This window comes from Rhinolophus sinicus, linkage group LG02, assembly GCF_036562045.2.
Source record: "Rhinolophus sinicus isolate RSC01 linkage group LG02, ASM3656204v1, whole genome shotgun sequence".
NCBI classification, from domain to species: Eukaryota; Metazoa; Chordata; class Mammalia; order Chiroptera; family Rhinolophidae; genus Rhinolophus; species Rhinolophus sinicus.
In genome coordinates, this window is record NC_133752.1 from 55,447,203 (window position 1) to 55,470,131 (window position 22,929).

A 22,929-nucleotide genomic window follows, 5' to 3' on the forward strand; every position below is an offset into this window, starting at 1 on the left:
TTTGTGTATACTTGGAAATGACCCAATAAAGTGAGAAGATTTTGTAATTCAGGAGGGAGAGGGAAAACAGTTGGAGCCAAAGAGAAGCCAAAGAGAAGATGGGATCCAGTGCACAAGTAGAGGAGTTAACTAAAAGCATGGACTGTAGATTCTGTAACAAGGGAAGACAGACTAGGAAATACTTTGGCTCTGAATGGACCACTGGTGATTCCTGAGGCCCTTTCGGGATTCTCAAGGTCAAAACTGCTTTCTAATACTTGTCGTTTTTTAGTGTGTTCAAAACTAATGATTAAAACTGCTGGCACGTTAGCATGAATCAAGGCATTGGCACTGAACTGAACTGTCCTACACCTACAGTTTTTATTTTTTCTTAAAAAGCCGGGTTCACTTAAGAATGTCATTGATAAAGTTAAAGCAGAAAAAATATTAACTTTATAAAATTTCATCTGTCGAATACCTCTTCTCACATGTTTGAGGAAATGGGATGTTTTCATCAAGGACTTCTGTAAACTGAAATTAGATGGTTTTGTGAGGAAAAGCCCTTGTGCAATTGGATTGTGGACTGAACTAGTCGCATTTTTCATGGAACAACTTGTTTTTGTTTACCTGAACTATGATTATTCAGGCTTAAGTATTTGGTGGACAGTTTCTCAAAAGGAGGTGAGACTATCACTATAAGGAAAATAACAGTGATACTTTTCAAGCTTTCATGTAAAGATTAGAATTTTGGAAAATTTATGTTAGCTTCTGTGAGCTTGAAAGCTTCCCAATACCTAAAGACTTTGCCGATGAGATAGGTAGTGATATTAATGAATATGATTTTTTTTGATATTGCATGTCAAACATGGCAACATTTGGAAGATCTTCATAACTCCGTGAACTGATACTTTCCAAAAGACCAATGCATGCATAAAAGATCCATTCAAAATGCAAGAGAGATCAATGGATTTTAATGTTTAACAGAAGGAGAAAAATTTACTGATGTGATTTCAGAGTCCATGTTGCAACTAACCATTTATAAGCATTGTTGAGTTTTTGTGTATCAGAGAATATCCATAAATCTCTGGAAAAGCTATTAAAGTACTTCTCCCTTTTCCAATTAAATATATGTGTGAGGCCAAAATTTCTTCATATACTTCAACAAAAACTGAATGCAGAAGTAGAACTGAGAATCCTCTATTTTGGGGGAAATATAAGTTATTTTTCATTACAGTATGTTTATGTTAAGATGTTATGGGTTTGTTATTTAAAAAAGTAATGAATATTTAAAAACCTACCAGTTTTAATTTATAATATGATGAGTATAAATAGATATAATTCCCATAAGCAAGAGCTCTTTGGGATCCTCAGTAATTTTTAGGAGTGTAAATGGGTCCTGAGGCCAAAACGTTTGAGAACCACTCTGCTGTGGTATGACTGAGAATATGTGGCTGAGGAGGTTTGGAGGACAAGGCCATTGGAAGTGCGAAAGTAAAGGAACTGAGAGTTCTGAGCATTGGAAGGATTGTCATTGTGGATTTGCAGATTGCTAAGATTTAGGGCAAGAGTAGTGTTGGAGAGAAAGGCAGCCAGTTGAATTAAAATCTTTAAGGAATGAACTATATTATGCTAAGTCACGTTATAAGAAGTCTTCAGAAATGAATGGATCTGAAAGATCATAGTGTAATGGAAAGTATTGGCTTAGCTTACTGGCCTGGTAACTTCCTAATGCACTAGTTAGGGTAAAGCTAAACTGCTGTAACAAAAGGACTCAACAGTAAGGTGGGTTAAAGAATAATGAATGAATTTATTTCTTCCTACCTAACAATTTGAAGGTGAGTGATCTGGTTTGGTGATGAGGATGTTCCATATGGTCACTAGGACAAATTTTTTCCATTGTATTATTTTGCCGTGTTTTAGGGCATATAGTTATCATCTGGGTTGTTGCCATGTCCAGATTTCATCTTGTGGAGAGGGAAAAGAGCATGAAGGAATCATGCCCAGGTTCTTAATATTCAGGCCCAGAAGTGACACTGATATCCTCTGCTCATATTCTGTTGGTAAGAACTTAATCATTTGGCCACAACTAACAGCAAGGAAGGCTGGGAACTGTAAGATAGCTGGGCTGTCATCAGCCCAGGAGGAAGGAGAGAATAAATTTTGATGGACAACTGTCACTCTTTGCCACTTTTCAAACCATTTGTTAACATTTATTGCATGCTCTAAAATATCAGGCATATAATTGACGATCAATAAACACATATGAACTAAAATGTATAATATTTAATGTTTAGGGATTGAAATGGGTAAATGAATTTATCTGGAAATGTCTATAAGAAGTTACCTACCTGCCATTTAGGCCGAGAATGAGTTTAGGGTTTTGTGGATTAGGTTTTCAGTCTAGGGATTTTCATCCTTCATGATTCGTTTGTCTCTAAGGACAAGGTTGTATTCAACTTCATGTTAGACATATAAATGTTGAAGAGAATAGTTACAATATGCCAAGAAACTGTGAAATGTTACGTTTGGGATCGGTTTACCCAACTGATCCATTGGTTGTAATTTTTTACTTTGTTTCAGGATGAGGAGGAAGAAAGTTTCTTTTTGCAGTACAAACTTGTCTTTTGCTTCTTATAACTCTTTTTTTTTCCCTGGGTATAGGCACCTTGCTGTGACAAGCTTTATACTTGTCGGTTGTGTCATGATAACAAGGAAGATCATCAGCTAGATCGCTTTAAAGTAAAGGAAGTGCAGTGCATAAACTGTGAAAAGATTCAACATGTAAGATTTTATCACCTTTTTAAAATTTTTCACTAAGGTGGTTTAAAAGTTTTAATCAAGAATAGTGCATGTAAGACAACTCTTAAAGTAAGCAATATCTTTGATTTAAATGTTTAAAAACTTGTAAAAATAAAACTGCATATACTTTAACATAAATTCTGGATATTTTAATAATAATTCAGAATGTTTTGGTAAATTTTTATCCCAGTTTTTACTTACATGTATTTTTTTTAGGCCCAACAGACTTGTGAGGAATGTAGCACATTATTTGGAGAATATTATTGCAGTATATGCCATCTGTTTGACAAAGACAAGAAGCAATATCATTGTGAAAATTGTGGAATTTGTAGGTACTGTATGTAAAATGTTCTTTTCTAATTACTTGTATTTGGGCAACAGTAGTTTTTTAAAATCAACTTTATTGGTATATTATTTACATCTAATAAAATGCATACATTTTAAGTGTCCAGTTCAGTAAATTTTGACAAATACATGTATCTCTGTTACTACCAACACAATCCATTATTCTAAAAAGTTTCTTCATGGTTCTTTTGCAATAATCATTTAATTAGCCCAACTATTATGAGGCTATTTAACATTTTAACTTTGGGATATAAAATACCCTCGTATATGAAGTGTTCTATAGGCAACTGAGGTAGGAAATTAGGGTGGATTTTTCCCTTTTAAGAATTAGTTTTTAAAAAGATTATAAAAAATTCAGATGAAATCAGAAAACACAGAAAAGTAGAAAGAAGAAAAGTAGACTATAGTCCAATCACCCTCTGACAAGCTACTACTGACATGTTGGTATATAGGAATTTTCTTTATAAAAAAATGCTGAAGTATTAGATATATACAAAAGCATACATGTAACATATGTATGTTTTAAAGTATAGTAATACAACAAATAAGCCACTCAGTTTAAGAAATAGAATGTTACTAATATTGTTGGCACTTTAAGTGTTTTATGTCAATCCTTTATCTTCCTTCTCATTGTACATAACCACTGTTTGAATATTTTAAAGCACTCTTGCTTTTGTTTTATCGTTTGTTTTTAAGGAAGGATAATATACCAAGAGATGCAGAAATCATAACCAAACAGCCTTATGAATTTGCTCATGAACACACCCTTTTAACCATCACCCAGATCAAAAAAACAATAGTCATAACACTGTAGTAACCTTTCTTGTGCCCCCTCCAAGTCAACACACTCTAGTCTAACTTTTTGTGCTTTTTATAAATGGAATCATATAGTACATGCTCTTTTGTGTTTTATATTTTAAGGCAATATCATTAGGTGCATACATAGAATTGTTGTATTTTCTTTTATGATTGATCCATTTATCATTATATAATGTCTTAATGTTATATAATGTTTCCTGCCTTAAGATATACTGCATCTATATCAGCTTCCTTTTGTTTAATTATTGCATTTATATATCCTTTTTCATGTTTTTTATTTCCAAACATTGTGTATACTTACATTTAAGCATATGTCTTGTAAACCGAATATAATTGAGTTTTACGTTTTTATTGAGTTTGATAAAGACTCAGTTTTCACTAAAGTATTTAGTCCATTTGTTAATATATATTAATTTCAATTTAGAATTTTACAATTTTATATTGCTTTAGTATCTATCTGTATTTTTTTCTCCTTTCTTGACTTCTTTTGGATTAATAAACAATTCTTCTATTTTTATTCTCTGTAGCGTATTATACATTCTTCCATTATTCTCTGTTTATCTTAGAAATTATAATATACATCCCTGGCTTACTAGCGTAATATGTTTGTCATTTCCTGGACAATTTAAGAACCTTAAACATTAAGAGGATTTACATGCTGTTGTTGTCATGTATCTTAATGTATGGGTTTTTAAAAAATACTTTTATTAAAATATAGCTAACATACAGTATTATATTAGTTTTAGGTGTACACCATAGTTATTCAATATTTACATACCTAAAGAAGTGATCATCATGATAAGTCCAGCAACCATCTGATACTATGCCATGTTATGACAATATAATTGACTATATTATCTATGCTGTACATTATATCCCCATGACTTATTTGTTTCATACCTGGAAATTTGAACGTCTTATGCCCCTTCACCTTTTTCCCCCCTTTTAAAATTTTTCAATTATGGTTAACATTTAGTATTATTTTATATTAATTTCAGGTATACAGCATAATGGTTAGACATTTGTATCATTTAAGAAGCGATCCCCCTGACTAATCTAGTACCCAACTGGCACTATACGTAGTTATTACCATATTATTGACTATATTCCCTATGCTTTAATTTTATTTTATATTCCCATGACCATTTTGTAACTACCAATTTGTACTTCTTAATGCCCTCACCTTTTCACTCTGCCCCCAACCCCGTCCCATCTATCACCACAATAAATCTAGTACCCATCTTACACCATACATAGTTATTACACTGTTACTGACTATATTCCTTATACTGTACCGTACATCCCCATGACTACTTTGTGACAACCAATTTGTACTTAATCCCTTCCCATTTTTACTCACCCCAAACCTCCTCTCTGGCAACCATCAAAATGGTCACTGTATATGTGAGTTTGTTTCTGTTTTGTTTGTTTATTTTGTTCTTTAGATTCCACATATAAATGAAATAACATCGTATGCATCTTTCTCTGTCTGACATACTCCAATACTCTTCAGGTCCATTCATGCCGCTGCAGATGGCGAGAATCCATTCCCTTCCCTAGCCTAGCAATATCCCATTGTATGTATGTACCACCTCCTCTTTATCCATTATTCTATCAGCGAACACCCAGGCTGCCTCTACATCTTGGCCATTGTAAATAATGCTCCAATGAACATATGGATGCATAGATCCCCACAATATAGCTTTTTGGGTTTCTTTGGATAAATACCCAAAAGGGGGATTACTTGGTCCTTCTTTGTCTCTTTTTATTTATAGCCTTTGTTTTTAAGTCTGTTTTGTCTGGTATAAGTATTGTACCAAATTTTTGTTTGTTTGTTTCTATTTTGTGAAATATCTTTTTCCAACCCTTTACTTTCATTCTGTGTGTGTCTTTCGGTCTGGAGTGAGTCTCTTGTAGGCAGCATATGTAAAGGTCTTGTTTGCTTATCCATTCAGCCACCCTATCTTTTATTGGTGCATTTAATCCATTTACATTTAAAGTAATTGTTGATAGATATGTAGTTATTGCCATTTTATTCATATTTTTTATTTTTTTATTCTTTTAGTCTTCAAGTCCCTCTAAGATTCTTTGTAATACTAGTTTGGTGGTGGTGAACTCCTTTAGCTTTTTATTGTCTGGGAAACTCTTATCTGTTCTTCAATTGTAAATGATAGCTTTGCTGGGTAGAATAGTTTTGGTTGTAGAGCCTTGCTTTTCATCACTGAGTATTTTGTGCCAATCCCTTCTGGCCTGCCAAGTTTCTGTTGAGAAATCAGCTGACAGTCTTATGGGTGCTCCCTTGTAGGTAACTACTGCTTTTCTCTTGTTGCTTTTAAGATTCTCTCTTTGTCTTTAATTTTTGGCTTTTTGATTACCGTGTTTCTCCGAAAATAAGATCTAGCCGGACAGTCAGCTCTAATGCGTCTTTTGGAGCAAAAATTAATTTAAGATCTGGTCTTATTTTACTATAATGTAACACTGCATATAATATAATACGATTAATATAATTAATATAATAAATATAATATAATATAATATAATACCAGGTCTTATATTAATTTTTGCCACAAAAGGCGCATTAGAGCTGATTTTCCGGCTAGGTCTTATTTTCGGGAAAACACGGTATGATATATCTTGGTGTTGGCCTCTTTGAGTTTATCTTGTTTGGGACTCTCTGCACTTCCTGGGCTTGTATGTCTATTTTCTTCACCAAGTTAGGGAAGTTTTCTGTCTTTATTTCTTCAAATAGGTTTTCAATTCCTTGTTCTCTCTCTCCTCTTTCTGGTATCCCTATGATGAGAATATTGGTATTCTTGATGTTGTCCCAGAGGCCCCTTAAACTGTCCTCATTTTTTTGGATTCTTTTTTTTGTTTGTTTGCTGTTCTGAGTGAGTGTTTTCTGCTGCCATCTAAATTGCTGATTCGATCCTCTGCTTCATCTAATCTACTGTTGATTCTTTCTACTGTATTTTTCATTTCTGTTATTGTATTCTTTATTTCTGACTTTTTAAAAGTGTTTTCTATCTCCAATTTTATGTTTCCTGTCTCTTTGTTAAAGTTCTCCCTGAGATCATTGAGCATATTTATTACTAACGTTTTGAAGTCTGCATTTGGTAGATTGCTTGTCTCCTTTTGGTTTAATTCTTTTTCTGGAGCTTTGCTCTCTTCTTTCATTTGGAACATGTTTCTTTGTCTTCCCATTTTGGCTGTCTTCCTGTGTTTGTTTCTCTGTATTAGGTAGGGCTGCTATGTCTCCCGGTCTTAGTAGAGTGGCCTTATGTAGTAGTAGGTATACTGTGGGCCTCAGAGGTGTAGTTTTCCTGAGATCAGTCTTCACTTGAGCTGGATGCTTCAGGTTTGTGTGTCCCTTGTGTGGGTTGTGTGTGCCTTCCGGTGTAGTTGAGCCTTGGTTGCTCTTTGCATGTTAATGGAAAGGATTGATTCTTGGGCTCATTGGTTGTGAGGACTGGCTCTGACTGTAGTGGAGAAGCTGTTGTGCAGGGGCTGACCCTACAAAGCAGGGCTCTGGTTCCTGCCCAGTTTATCCTTTGTGTGTTGTCCTTGGAGGTGGCTGGGTGATGCTCCAGCTGGGTCCGATGCTGGCCACATAGCATGTCAGCCCTGGAGCCTCCTGGCAGGGGCCCTGCCACAGGCTAAGTTCAGCTGCAGGCTATGCCTTGCCTGGGGCCACTTGGCATGACCGACAAAACAATCCACAGATGCCTGCCACCCACGTTGGGCTTTGAGGTGTCTCCAGAGGCCAAGCTGTGAACCAAGGCCGTCTGTTGCTATTGTCAGGTTTAAGGCAGCTCACCCAGTACTAATGGGACAAACCAAAGCCAGAGGCTGCTTGTTTGGGTTTTGTGAACCTTTGAGAGATTTTAAGACTGTCTGCAGCATCAGCCAAGACAGGCCATTTGTCTGGAAAAGGCTGGGGTGTGCCTGTAGTTTGGGTGGGGTGGGGTCTCAGGGAATTACCAGGTCAGGGCAAATAAATGGTTTTAGCTAGTTTGATGGAGACTCAGACATGCCAGCTGCCTGCATGTGTGCACAAAGGAGGAGGGCTCAACAAGGAAACAATGCCTCCCCCCCAGCTCCTTTGTGAGCTAGCTACCCCCTCCAGCCCTTACCCAGAAGCCAGACAACTCAGTTCCTACCTGTCCGTCCTTGGTGCCTTTTCAGCTTCCACCTCAGCACTGGAGTTCAGAGCGAGTGAGTCCATGAAAGAGTAAGGCTATTAACAGGCTTTTAAGGGGAGTGCCTGGGATTCCAGCCAACCTACTGTCACTCAGCCACAATCTCCACTGGTTTTCATAGCCAGAATTGTGGGACATCTCTTCCTAGCACTGGAACCCTGGGCTGGGGAGCCTGGTATTGGGCTGGGACCCATTGCTCCTCTGCGGGTGGGGGGGGGTCCCCCGCACCTGAGATACCCCTTTAGATTTTTAATGGTCACACATGGGTATGGTACCAGCTGATTCTGTATCTCCACCACGAGTCTCGAGGTGGCTTCTATTGTATGACTTTAGTTGTAGGGCTGTGGTTCAGCTAGACTTCAGGTGATTCTCGATGTTGTTGTGTAGTTTAGTTGTAATTTTGATACGGTTGTGAGAGTAGGCAAGCACGGCATTTAGTACTTTGCTGTCTTTATGGGGAAAATGACATATAACCTATGTATATGTTAAACTCTGTAAGACATTGTTTTGAACAGTCAGTATTCTCTTATATTTACCTATGTATTTATGATTTCTATTGCTCTTCTTTTCTTTTTCTATCTCCTTTATCTTTGGTATAGTTTTCCTTTGAGTTGAAGAATTCTCTTTAGTATTACTTTTCATGACCCTCTGCTGGTGTCAAATTGTTTTTTGTCTTTTTGCAAATGTCTTTATTTTTAAATTTTATTTTTGCTGGGTGTAAAATTCTAAGACAGTTACTTTCCCTTAAGACTTTAAAGATATTCTTGTGCCATGGTTTCTATTTAAAAGTCACCTGTCAGAATTATTATTACCTCTATGAAGGTAATCTTGTCTTTATGCGCCTCTCGATGTTTTTAAATCATTAATTTTTAGCAGTTATTCCACAGTGTGTCCAGGTGTGTGTGTGTTTTATTGAAACAAATGGAGGAAAGTGTGGACAAACTCAGAGAATGAGTGGCCCAGGTGTGTGTGATATTTATCTGGCTTGCAGTTTTTCAAATTTCTTGAATCTGTGGCTTGATGTTTTTTGTCAGTTGTGAAATGTTCTTGGCCAGATGATGTTTTTAAAAATATTCTTAGCCAAATAATTTTCTTCAGGCAATGTTTCTCCCCTGTTCTCTCTCTTTTGGGAATCTAAGTACAGACCTTTTCTCTCTTAAATTTTTCCCACTTATTATCTTTTTTTTTCTTTATGCTTAAATTGGATAGTTTCTACTGATGTATCTTCTAGGTCTCTGTGCTGAATCTGCTATTAAACCTATTGAGCCTTGCATTGAAGGTTTTCTTTAAATTATAGAATTTACATTTAACCAACCCCCCCATAGTTTTCAGTTCTTAGATGAAATTCACTTTTTTTTTCCTTGAGCATATTAATTACAGATAATTTAAAGGTTGTGCCTGATAACTTCAATATCTTGATTACTTGTGGGTCAGTTCTGTTTTTCCCCCTCCTTGTGTTTGATTCTTTGGTTCTGCTTTTTGATATGTTTGATATTTTCTTTTAGTTGGTTGTTGGATATAATATGTAAAAGTTTGTATAAGCCCTGACTGTTATTTTTCTCCAAAGAGAATGTACTTTTCTTTTGGTGGACAGTTAATATATAGATAGACCAAATTAATCCAATTAAGGATTGAGGTATTAGAGGCTAAATTTCGGTTCTAAGTGCTGTTCTATTTTGTTTCCCCTTTTACTCAGGCTCCTAGGACATGGCCTCTCAGGGGTCTTGACTTAAAGCCTGGAGTGTTTACCTGGGTTTCTCTTTTGTTGTGGGACCTGGACTCCAATTTTTGCCTCCTTAACACAGGGCAACTGCCGGAGGCTTTATAGTTCTTGGCCTCTTAGCCTCTTACCTGCTGCTTGCTGCTTAGCTTGTTAGCTGCTCCAAGCACAGTTTAGTGTCTGCAAATCCCCCAAGGAGGAAGAAGTAGAATTGGCTTTGCCTCAGTGTATTTTCCTTTTCTATGGGACATTGACTCTTTAAGCCTTTAGTTGCTCTTCACTGCTTTCAAACAGGTTGTTCGTTTTCTTTAAATCCAGCCTTTGCAGTTTTCAATAGGAGCTTTGGTCCTTTACAAGTTACTTTATCAGAGTGGAGTGGAAGTTACAATCTATGTTTAGTTGTACTTATTTTTTAAATTGTTCTGTATATATTCTTCTGTGGCTTTTTGAAAGATCGAGCCTTGTTTCTAAGCTTCATCCTGTTGATTCATGAGCTTCAGTTCATTTTCATTGTTTATGGTGTTATTTGGCATATCAGATCTGCGCACAGAATTTAATTACCACTAAAACCATGGAATCATCACATTTTATAATTCATTTATTAACTTTCAAATGTTGAGACTGCAAAATACACATCTCATCCTACCTGGTACATATTAAGCTTCATGAAATCAAGATATTTTCAAAGTTTAAATTTCTATACTGGTAAATATTAAGCTTCATGTAATAAAGCTTAAAATTTAAATTCAAAGTTTAAATTCCTATACCTGGGAGTGCCTTGTATACAGTAGGTGCTCAATAATGTGTACGCAGTGTATCTTTGACAAAATGTTTTCGGTATTGATTTCTCTATATGAGGAAAATTTGTCATCAATTTACCATTTAAGTCCAATAGATTCTTTTTATTTTTTAATATTCTTAAGTTATTTTACAAATAACAGAGAGAAATAAGAATAAATGTAGTGAAAATAACTTCGTTGGAAATTTTAATAAGAATTACCTAAATTTTTATTCTATATTTTTCCAGTTTTGAAGATACATGTACTAAATTTAGCAATGTCCTTTGAATGTAACTATTTACTGGTCAGTTGCCATGTATGAGTCTGCCACATGTCCATTAACTGATTCCAGGTTTTAGACAGTTCTAACAGGTTCTAGCTTATAATTACTTCTGGTTCTTCTATTTGCACTTACATCATCAAAATATAGTGCTGACTCCAGGTCTCAAATATATCACAGATAGATTCTGGCTTATTACTACTTCTGTCTTATGTATTGCCAAATTCAATGCTTTTCCTAATTTTGTTTAAAGGTGGCTATCTTCTTAGCTTCAGCAAAGCAAAACATTTTTTTTTTTTTCAGATTTATAAATACCCAGGGTAATCAGTCCTGTGAATTTGTTCAGTTTTTACATCATCTCTGTAAGTGCTTTATATACACACTTTCCTTCATTTGTCCACTTATGAGCCATATCAAGTAAATTTTGGTGTACAAGTACCATAAAAGATGGTCATACACCCTTTTAGCAAAATGGGATGGTCCAGATTTTTGTCAAAAATGCTGTGAAGTAAAGTCTTTCCTATTGAGTGACTAACTAAATGAGGATACCATATTTTTGTCCTTAGAAATATATTATTCATTCATTTTCTTGAGTAAGACCATCTAGGATATCATCATCTGAAAGCTGTAATCGGATTTATTGCTTATATTATCAATTTCATCATCATCATTAGATTTTAGAACAGTGGTTTTTCTACCAGGGATGATTTTGCCGAAGGATATTTAGCAATGTCTGGAGACATTTTTGGTTGTGACAAATGGGTTGGTGGGGGCTAGGTAGTCTGCTACTGGCATCTGCTGGATATAGGCCAGGGATGCTGCTAAACATCCTACAATGCCCAAGACAGTTCCCACCCAAAAGAATTACCTGGCCCAAAATGTCAGTAGTGCCTAGGTGAAGTCCAAATCTAGAGTGCTGCTGTCTGTCTCTGTGTAGTTATTGTCTGCTTTATCTAAAGTTTCTCTTTCAATTTTTTTCTATTTGCCCTTAATAGCAAAAAATGAAAAATTCTGATTTTTTTTTAATACAGAAATTGTTTATTAATGTTGAAAATTATCTGAACAGCTTTCTAAATGAAAGAATCATTTCCACGTTATTTTGCATAATTATATTTTATATGTAATATAAAATTATTGTATGTGTATATTATATATATTTTATTTATTTATTTTTTTAACACAAGATATGTTTATTGAGCACTAGCATACATACAGAGGGTTCCCCCAAAAAATGTATACACATTTTTTTTTTATTATTAGTTTCAGGTGCACAAGACAAAGCAAAACTTAGACGTTTATCATTTATATCCCTCATACTGTGTGAACCCCCCTCCCCCCATCCACTATCCCTCTGTACGTTCCCCAAATTAAAAAATTCTGATTTCTTAACTGCACTCAAGGAAAACTAAAAAGGCTACAAGGAAGATATATCCAGACTTAAAAGATGATGTAATACTTTGAGCAATGAAAAAGAAAACTGAAGGATGGTGTAATAGTAATCATTTCTTTCATTGTGTCACCCTTTCAGATGTTTCTGCCTTACTTCCATTTTGTAGCATACTTTGCATTTTAGTTTTTTTTGTTAGGATAATTAGGAGTAATTGATGATTAAAGTAAAAGAATTCCTAGGATGCCAAAATAGCAAAATATTTCAAGATACAGGAAAAATAAAATCACTAAGATCCCATAATGTGTCAGATTTGTAAAAGGGTGCAATAGACCCATATGGTAATTGCAAAATACAACAAGTTTATGCTATTAAAAAAAGATCTTTGTTCTTTGGAAGATGTCTGAGAGAGACTAAAATTCTTTAAAACAAAATTGATCAAAAAAGAAAATGGATTCTACTACAAAATGGATATTGTATGAAGAAGGCTTTCGTAATTATATAGCTTTTGTAAATGCTGCATTTAATCTACTTTTCTTCTCAAAAGTTTTAACTTGCTAATTGTGCTGTATAAATCTTTGAGATTGTAGGGTTTCTAATACTTGGTTATCAGATCATTTTGGGAATGTCACATTCAGTGAAATGTAATTGGGAAATGCCTAGTTAAAATATATGAGACAGCTAAGAAATTTTCAAATAAAGTTTCGTATTTTATACTCTTGGGTATCAAAATAATATGAGTCAGATTTTAGACAAATGATTACGATCACTTCAGGTAGGTATTTTAGGCATATTTGTTGTAATTGCTCAAAGATCTTTGAAACATTGTATAGGTCTTTCAGTGAGTGCCTATGGCACGCTGTAAATTCACCCTTCTGAGAATTTTCAGAACTGTTTGTATTTTTTTATTTTTTTAAATTACTGAAAGATTTTGTGAGCAAAATCTGTTAAGATTGGCAAATACTATGTTTAGTCAGAAATGACATGACCATCAGATAATGATAATTTTTTTAAACAGTTAAAAATATCAAAAGATAAGTTAAAAATTATGCAATGGCAGCATTCTTGGAAATTCTACCTTCTCACAGTAACATCTAAAAAATTTATGTCATGTGTTATATGAATTCTTATATTTTTATTGAAATCGCAATCTTTTTACTTTGTAGCTATACCTTCTTGATAGTTTTTTTGCAAATGAGTCCTCTTTTGAATGTTAAAAACACTCTTGTCTTAAGTATATTATGAAACTTAGTTATTGTTCTTAGTTCATTAAACAAATCTGCAAAATCTTCTTGGCATAATTCTACCCAGATTTCTCCTACTCTTGGTGCTTACAGCGCTTCTAGGCTCTGATCTGGAGGTGTGGGCTTGAAAAATTGTTGTTCATCCTTAGGTAGTAATCACTGTAATGAAATCAGTGCTTCTTACGGAGTTTGATAACATATTATTCCTGATTTTATGTTTTAAAATAGCTGTTGATAGTTATAGATTGTCTTTTTTACTGTAGCGGTATTTCTCAAAAAAGTCTTTGCCCTAAAGATAGGGTTTCAGTTTTTATTTAATCAGAAGCAGACATCCGACCTAGAATTTTTTGGCAGTGGGTGCCTATCCTTACCAAAATGTACTAGAATGAGTTGTTTTTTTTTTTAAATGGGGAAATATCATCTCATTGTTATTAAACAATCACTAGAATACTTACTCTTTATGACAATATGATATAGCAGATATGGTTCCTGTGTTCTTATTTCTGATCTTAAAAAACGTTCCAGACCTTTGTGTAATTCAATGATTAATATCCAGTATATTTAAAGAGCTCCTTTAAGTAAAAGACAAATACCCTAGTAGAAAAATGAACAGAGCACATGAACAGACAATCCACAGAAGAAACCCAAAAGGTTCATAAACATTAAAAAATACTCCCTGTCTTATAACCTGAGAAATGCAAGTTAAAATGACATCTTTTACTTGTCTATCTTATAGGTAACCAATGTTGGCTAGGGTGTAGGGAACATGGGAGGTGTCACACACTGTTGGTGGGAGTATAAATGTGTACTGTCTTCTTGGAGGTCAGTTTGGCAGTATCAAAACTGATACCCCTCTGACCCCATAGTTTCAATTTTAGGGAATCTTATAAAATATTATCAACATGAGGGCTAAGTGATGTCTGTATAAGGATATTTATTATATCATTGTATTAACTAAAGACAATAAATTGTATCGATAAGGGAATATTTTAAAAAATTATTATATATCCATAGTGTGTTATGTAACTATGAAGAAGAATGAAGTAGTTCTATATAGACAGATATAGAATAATCTTCAGGATATACTCAGTGAAAAAAAGTTACAGAACAGGATATATAGAAAGAATCCATCTATGTAAAATAATTACTATACGACCCAGCAATCCCTCTCCTGAGTATCTACCCCAAAAATCTGGTAACATTTATCCATAAAGACATATGTACCTCTGTGTTCATTGCGGTGTTATTTATGGTGGCCAAGACATGGAAACAACTAAGCTAAAGTGTCCTTCAATAGATGATTAGATAAAGAAGATGTGGTACATATATACAATGGAATATTACTCAGCCATAAGAAAAGATGAAATACTGCAATTTGTGACAATATGGATGGGTCTTGAGATGATCATACTAAGCAAAATAAGTCAGACAGAATAAGTCAAGAATCATATAATTTCACTCTTGTGAGATATAAAACTGAAAGCAATAAACGACAAACAAACAAAAACTCATAGACACAGACAACAGTTTAGTGGTTACCAGAGGGTAAGAGGGAGTGTGGTAGGGTAAAGGGGGTCAAATGTATGGTGATGGAAGTGATGGAAGGAGAACTGACTCTGGGTGGTGAACACATAATCCAATATATAGATGATGTGCTATAGAATTGTACACTTGAAACCTGTATAATTTTACTAACCGATGTCACCCCAATAAATTTAGTATCTAAGCAAACAAATAAAACAAGAATTAAAAATTAAAATCAAACTCAGAGTGTGCACGTGTGTGTGTATGTGTGTGTGCACGCATGTGCAATTTTATAGAAAAAAGACTGAAGAGTGGATACCATTCTGTTTACAGTATTTACATTTGGGGAGTGATGTTGAGGTGGAGGTTTACCTCATATTCTTCAGTGTGGTTTGAACTTTATTGTGAAACTAAACTTACAATGAACAAATTATCACTATAGTAAAAGCAAATCTAATCTTTTGGCTTTCACATTTTTTTTAGGATTGGTCCAAAGGAAGATTTTTTCCACTGTTTAAAATGTAACTTATGCCTAGCTATGAATCTCCAAGGAAAGCACAAGGTATTGGTTTGCATACATTTTAAAAGCATTATAATGATTTTGAAAAGGAGCGTAAATCCTAGTATGTCTGGAAGCATGCTAATTTTCAAATTTTAACAAGTGTAACTGTCGCTTTTTATTTTTAAGCAGTGGTAAAATAGATGTTCTAAAATTTATTCCTCAGAATATTTCATCTACAATTCCTTTTCTTTATAATGTGTAAGAATACTTATATCTGTTATTCGCATAATGTTGACAAGTTCTAAATTGGTTTATGGATTTTTATTGTTGGTACTGGTTTTAAAAATAGCTTTAAAAATGCATAGTACAGGAGAGATACAGAGCAGTGTGAACTGTTACCATAGCAGTCCAAGAAAACTCAAAATATTTTTATATTTCCTTTTATAATTAGAAATATTGTTAATCTGGGTGTAGTAATTATATCATGATCTTTGGCCCTTTCAAATAATTTTTTATTATTTAGAAAAAAATGTAATAAACTATTTATAGTACTGTGTTTTATCTAATATAAGAATTTAGAAAATGGGGAGACTAATGAGGGTTTTTTAAAATAGATACTGGATAATAACTGACCTAAAATAGTAAAGTGGTAAGATAAAATGAGATGAATAATGAATATATGGGATATGGTGACAAGGTATGACAGAAAAGGAATAGGGCTGAGTAAAGACGACCCTCAAAGTTTTTAGCCCTGGCTTATGGTATTTGTTTAATATTGTGAATTTGTTCAAGATAAAAGATTGAATTTGGTTTTATAGACGAGTTTGGGGTGATAATGAGATATGCTGTGTTGTCTTTCAAAAATTAAGTACACATTTTCTCTTATATTTTTGTTTCGTTTCTCAGTTATTTTTTATTGTCTGTGTAGTAAGCGGTCCTACCGTCTACTCAAGTGCTTACTTTGAAAACCTGAGTATCATCCATGGTTTGGTGCTTTCCCTTACCTCCCACATGTCATCAGACACTGTCTTGTCAAGTTAAGAATTCAGGCCCTGTAGGAGCCTGTTGGAGCTCTTGCACATCTTATAAGCATGTAATTTTGGAAGTTATTTAACTTTGCTAGGCCTCAAGTACTGCATCTGTAAAATGGGTTAATGATTATACCTGTTTCATTTAGAGTTGTGAGAATCAATTAAGCTAGTACAGATACTGAGATTAGCATATGGCATATAGTAAAATCTCAGTAATATGAACTGTTATTATCAGTATTATTAAGTAGTTCAGCTTTGAAGTAAAACACATATGAAAAAGAAAGGTTCCAAACATTATCTCTGCATGTTTGGTAAATCTTGACTCTCTGAGTTTCCTTGTCTATAAATATAGATAATTTGAATAATTAAGATGTATTGAGCAATTTCATTGTTTCAGGTAATGTGTGAAGCCTGAAATAGTTGTGAGAGTTAAACTGTTCTTGTCTGACTCATAAGAAACGTATTAATGTTAATTATTATCTTTAGTGAAGTGGTATTGTTTCCTTTATTAGCTTTTATTATTAACAATATTGTTAAATTTGTCATTTCCATCTAGTTGAGCTTGGTAATTTGAGTTTCTCTTTTAAACAGTGTATTGAAAATGTTTCCCGGCAGAATTGTCCAATTTGTTTGGAGGTAAGCTTAATATTTTTTTGCTTTGGAAATATCCCCTTTTGAGTTTAAAATACTTATATGTTATATTGTGTCCACGCAAGCGCTAACCTTTATTTCATTTTGCAGGACATTCACACATCTCGTGTTGTTGCTCATGTCTTGCCATGTGGGCATCTTTTACATAGGTAAGGTAACTTTGGCTTCTTTTCTTAAGAATGTTTGATAATAGTGGAGATAATTTTTGCTTTACTAAAATATTGTTATATTTTCTTTCAGAACATGTTACGAAGAAATGTTGAAAGAGTGAGTGTTTGGATTTAAAAAAATTATAATTATGTCTGGGTTTTTTTTTGTTTCTTTTTCCTTCATTGCTGTTTCCATATTGTGTGACAGATATTTATCTTGAGATGGGTATGGTAGGTGAGTAATGTTAAACTGGGCAAAGCTTCGTGGGGATGTACATAGGAGTATACCTTTGTCCCCTTATCTCACTCGTCCTACAGACTGAGTCAGATACGTCTGATTTTCTAGACTTACCAGGGAGCACAGTCTCTACCAGAGGCAGTCATAGCTTTGTAAAAATGCTGAGACATAATGCTCAAAATTCTTTTAAATCGTTATGTTGGCCTAGTATAATGAACTACAAAGAAAGCTGGTAACTAGACTGTCTAAATCTCACACTTTATTGTGAGAGAAAGGTGTTAAATTATAAGAATACTTAGGAAAGAGGAGATTGTGTAAAATGTATTGGTCCTGCAAAATGATGAGCAGAAATTTTAATTTACTATAATAGTCAGATAGAAGGAAACTTTTTCAGAATTTTTAGAAAGGAAATAATACCTGAATAAGTTTTATGGAATGTAGTTTCTTTGCTTGACTATATTTAGAGATTGAGGTTGTTTAGCTAAAAAGCTGTTTAGTTGTTTTTTAGCTATATTAAATATATTCTACAAAGACTATGGACTAATTTCTCTCCATTTTAGAGAACTGAGAAAAAGAAATAGGTTTAAAAAATACCATATGATACAGGATTTAATTGAAAGTTTTCATAGTGTAAAAGGTTTGTAACAGATTGTCTTGAAATAGAATAATGCCCTGTCTTGAATGGTTTATATACCAGTTAGTACGCATCGTCTTGTGTACCTTAGTTGATATACTCCCTGTTTAATGTTTGGAAAATAACCTGTCTATCTTTTCTAGAGGCTACAGATGTCCATTGTGTATGCACTCTGCTTTAGACATGAGTAGGTACTGGAGGCAGCTGGACGACGAGGTGGCCCAGACTCCTATGCCATCCGAATATCAGAACATGACTGTGGATGTGAGTGGAATCAGTGCTTAAAACTTTGCGGGTTCCTTATTGATGTTCCTGTTTATTTTTGCCCTCTTTTGATCAACTCTGTCTACAAATACTGCTTTGGCATAGATGCCAATGCGATGATTAATGGGAAGGACAAAATAATCTTTAAATTCTAGTTGCTTTGAACTCAAAAGACCAGGAATAAAAAGATCTAAGAATACCTTTGTACAGTTCTTCCCAACACTAGATGGCAGGCAAAAACTTTATTCTGAATTATTTACACGTTACTTGCCAGAATCAGTCAGTAATGTAACGAGATAGAGGCGAATTACTGGTTTGATGTTTTATTTTAATTCTATTGTATATTATTTTAAATTTATTTTGAGTAAACATGTTTGCTGATTTTTGGAGATTTTTGGTTTTTAATATTTATTACCCTGTTTATGTGAGACTTTTAAAATTTGGTTTTAATTAGCCTGCAATCTAAAATATAAGAAGTATTTCTGTGCCTTTTCCCTTATGGAAAATGATCATCTTTTCTCCACTAATTGGGATGTGCTGCTATCTATTCTCAGCATAGTATATTGAATTATAGATAAGAATTGGAAAGCTGGATAGCTTTCTGGTGTTTTAATATTTTTTGGATATCTAAATTTTCTAAACATCTTCAGTTTAGTTTAGCTCCTACACAAAAGGATCAGACCACTTAACCAAAGCCAAATAAAAAATATTTTTTGTTTTATTCACACTGGAGCATTTCATAATTCATAATTGAATTGTTAGTAAGATCAATGATTGATCACTTTTGGAATGCTAACTGATAATTATGTGATATTTTATTAGAGGCTGCATTTGCTATGTTTCATGTAGAGCATTTTTTAAAATAATAGCTTTAATGAGATATAATTCACATACCATGCAACTCATTCATACAATTCAGTTCTTTGTAGTATATTCTTGGAGTTGTACAAACATCATCACCATCAATTTTAGAATATTTTCATCACTCCAAAAAGAAACCCTGTACCCATTAGAAGCCATACTCTAATTCACTGGCTCTAGGCAGCCACTAATCTGTTCTCTACATTTAGATCATATTTTTAAGAGAATTGTTTTCCAAATTATAATTTAAAGTACATTTGGAAGTTTTCTACTTATGTGTAACTATTCTAAAGATAATGCTTTTCTCACATAGTATAGATCAATTTTCAGGTTAACCCCTTTTATATTTTTCAGGATTTTAGTTATTACAAGAGATGAATTCCTAATTAGCATCTTATTGTCATTTTAGGGATGAGACAACAGCTTCTCTTTGTTCAATTTTAGGAACTACTTTTGGACTTTAATTCATTCCTGAGGCATAGAAGACTAGGAACTTAGTATATCAAACCTAAGAATAAGCAAAAATATTATAAGTATGTAAAAATTTGTTTTATTAAGTAACAATTTTCTAAGCATCAGTAAAATAATGAAAACATGTATGTTATTTTGAATTGTAAGTACAAATGGTCCTGGACTTACTGGCTGACTTACGATTTTTTGACTTTATGATGGTGCAAAGGTAAGACATACTCAGTAGAAACCACCTAGGCTAAGCTGTGATATCTGGTAGGTTAGGTGTATTAAATGCATTTTCGACTTAACAGTATTAACTTATGATGGGTTTATGCTGTAACCCCACTGTAAGTCAAGGAGCATCTGTATAGGTGTTGCTTTCATTATGCCTTTGTTAATTTTTGTGCTAGTTCAATTTATACAACTTGGGAAGTATTTTAAAATAAGACTTCTTGGCTCAAATCCACATTTTCATTTTCTGAATTGAACGCTACATTAATAGCCTCTTAGAATTTTCATTGAACAAATAAAAGGTATTTCTGCTTATGGAAATGTTTAGACATATATATGTGTATGTTTTCACTTCTTCAGTATGATTTTTGAGAAATTGTTTTAAGCAGACAATGCCACTTTATATCTATTATATCAGGTTTAATATACTTAATTTACATTTATCTCTTCACTTTTCAGATTCTCTGCAATGATTGCAATGGAAGATCTACAGTCCAGTTCCATATATTAGGCATGAAATGTAATATTTGTGAATCCTACAATACTGCTCAAGCTGGAGGTTGTAGAATTTCACTAGATCAGCAAAGACCAGCCTAAACTGCACTGGAAAACTCAGCATTTTCGGATAGAAAATGCTATCTTTAGTATCCTGTGGTCATAGGTGTGAGAATCGATGCATTAGAGTTGATGTGTTTTGTACTCGTGCCACAACTTAAAATCATTACAAGTGCTTAAGGATTCAGGGTCTCTTTACAGAATTATCATAGCTCTATATTTAATGAAAGCCATTTTGCTTGTGGTTTGATTGGCAATTCCTTTAATGTCAATTGTTTGGAAGCCAATGACGTTTGCCACTGAAATTAACATCCATAGAAGTATGTTATACTTTCATGGAACTTTGCTTTAAGTGGCACCATGCACGCAGAGTTCATTTCTAGTTCTTAATAGAACTGTACTTAATTCTCAGTATTCTTGACTTCTTAAGGGCTGTGCTATAATGAGAATATATTCTATCTTACTGTTAAAATCTGATTACATATGCTTTAGAATTTTGTAAGATAGTCCTTTGGATCCTGTAAATGTGAATTTTGACATAGTACCTGTTAATAAAATTATATTGAAACAGTGTTTTATAGGAAGTTTTTTCAATGTTACCTGTTTTGGGCTCAATTAGGGCAGTATAGTCATAATGTAAAAGAAATCCTCTTTTCTTTCTTTTGAGGTAATTTTCCATAAGTGTAGTTGGGAAAAAGGTGAAATAATAGAACTCTTCCAAGCCTTAAGAAAACCATCAACATTGAAAATAGTTTTGTTTTGGTTCCCAAAGTTATTTCTTCGAAGAATAATTCAGTTAGTAAGCATTTAGTGAGCAACGACTTTGTATTGGGTATGGTTCTAGATGCTGTAGAGACAACAGAGAACAATATAGACAAAGTCCCTGCCCTTATTTGTGGTACATTCGCGTGTTCCTCATTCTTAACTAGCTTTTTACTTGTTTTTCTTTATGCATGCAGTGCTTGTCTTTGTTGTAAGTCGGTGGATTCTTTCTCTTATAAATGTTTGTAAGTAGGTATGGATGAGTAGAAGGGGCACAGAATATTCCTGGCAAGATTTTATAATACTTTTTTGGACTCATGTAATGGAATTAAATATACCTCTTAATTCAGGAATACTTAGTGATCCTAACATTTTAGTATCCCAATATCCAACTTAGCCTCTTTATAAAAAGGTTAGGAAGTAAAATGTGTACTTATCAATCAACAGGTATTTATTAAACACCCATTACATTTCTAACTTTGAGCTAGTTGAATCTTTTGTGAATAAGGAATATAGTCTTATAACTAGAAATCCTAACATTTTTGATATATTTATTCTTTCGTTGAAATATCTTTATCTGGATAAAAACAGCAGTATTGATTTCCAGTTTTGGGCCCAGATCTTATCTATTGTGTCTTGCCTTCCTGTTCTGTGTCCTACTCTTCTTGTGATTTCTCCCTTCATCTGTTTCCTTGGCCTGGGCAGAGCAGCAGTACTGGTCTTAATTCAGGGAAGGAATGAGATCTCTTGTTAGGTGTTACCACTCAGTATACAGATAAGGAAAGAGTAGTTTTCCAGATGTAATACTTTTTGTTTCTGTTATCTCATCTTGCTAAACTAGTGTAAATCATATTATGGCTTTTAATCATAGAGTCATTGATTGGATCTTTGAGTAGGTGTGAGTATAGAATAGTAACAAAGTTCTGTGTTTTGAGAATCTACTATGTGCTTGGCTTATGCATTAACGTTAATCATTACAATAATTCTGTTGTTTTCATTTTATAGATGAGAAAGCTGAGGTTCCGAGTTTAAATGACATGCTCAAGTAAATGATAGGTACTAAATGTTGGGACTGGGAATCAATTTCAGGTCTATGACCCCAAACCCACTGTACTACACTGCGTTTGTACTACACTTCTGTGTTGCTAAACTACCCTTGATAGCTAAGTCATTTATTATGGAGGTGCTCATGATTTGATAGACCTTCCATTTTTAGACGTCTTATTTTAATTCAAAATCTGATTACTTGTATTTTCAACTCAGGATCTAAATTTGTCCAGAATAATGCAGAATTAGTACAGAGTTATTTATTTATGATATCTAGTCAAGTACTTGAAGCAGTTTTCAAATGCCCTTGAAGTCTAGGCCATAGAAGCCCGGTTTCTTCAAGGATTTTTCCATGACATGTCAACTCAGTGCTTAAAATTCTTCAACACATCTCATTCACAATCACAAGTTTCTTAGCACTCAGTATGTAATAACTTAAAATAGAAAACCTTAAAATTTTTTTGGCTTTTTCTTATTGA

General features: G+C 33.8%; 1 protein-coding gene across 2 annotated transcripts in view; it reads left to right on the plus strand.

Annotated features, from left to right (window-relative positions):
• RCHY1 (ring finger and CHY zinc finger domain containing 1) overlaps positions 1-21,214 on the plus strand; it is a 23,216-nt gene extending 2,002 nt beyond the window's left edge. Inside the window, exons 2-9 of one of the 2 annotated variants that reach the window (XM_019720670.2) lie at positions 2,641-2,760; positions 2,995-3,110; positions 15,556-15,634; positions 17,197-17,241; positions 17,347-17,405; positions 17,497-17,523; positions 18,421-18,541; positions 20,546-21,214. In XM_019720670.2, coding sequence (XP_019576229.1) covers positions 2,641-2,760; positions 2,995-3,110; positions 15,556-15,634; positions 17,197-17,241; positions 17,347-17,405; positions 17,497-17,523; positions 18,421-18,541; positions 20,546-20,683 — 705 coding nt within the window. In that variant the 3' untranslated portion in view covers positions 20,684-21,214. The remainder of the gene's footprint in view (positions 1-2,640; positions 2,761-2,994; positions 3,111-15,555; positions 15,635-17,196; positions 17,242-17,346; positions 17,406-17,496; positions 17,524-18,420; positions 18,542-20,545) is intronic. The other variant, XM_019720678.2, reaches the window with a different exon arrangement.
• Positions 21,215-22,929: the final 1,715 nt, after the last annotated feature.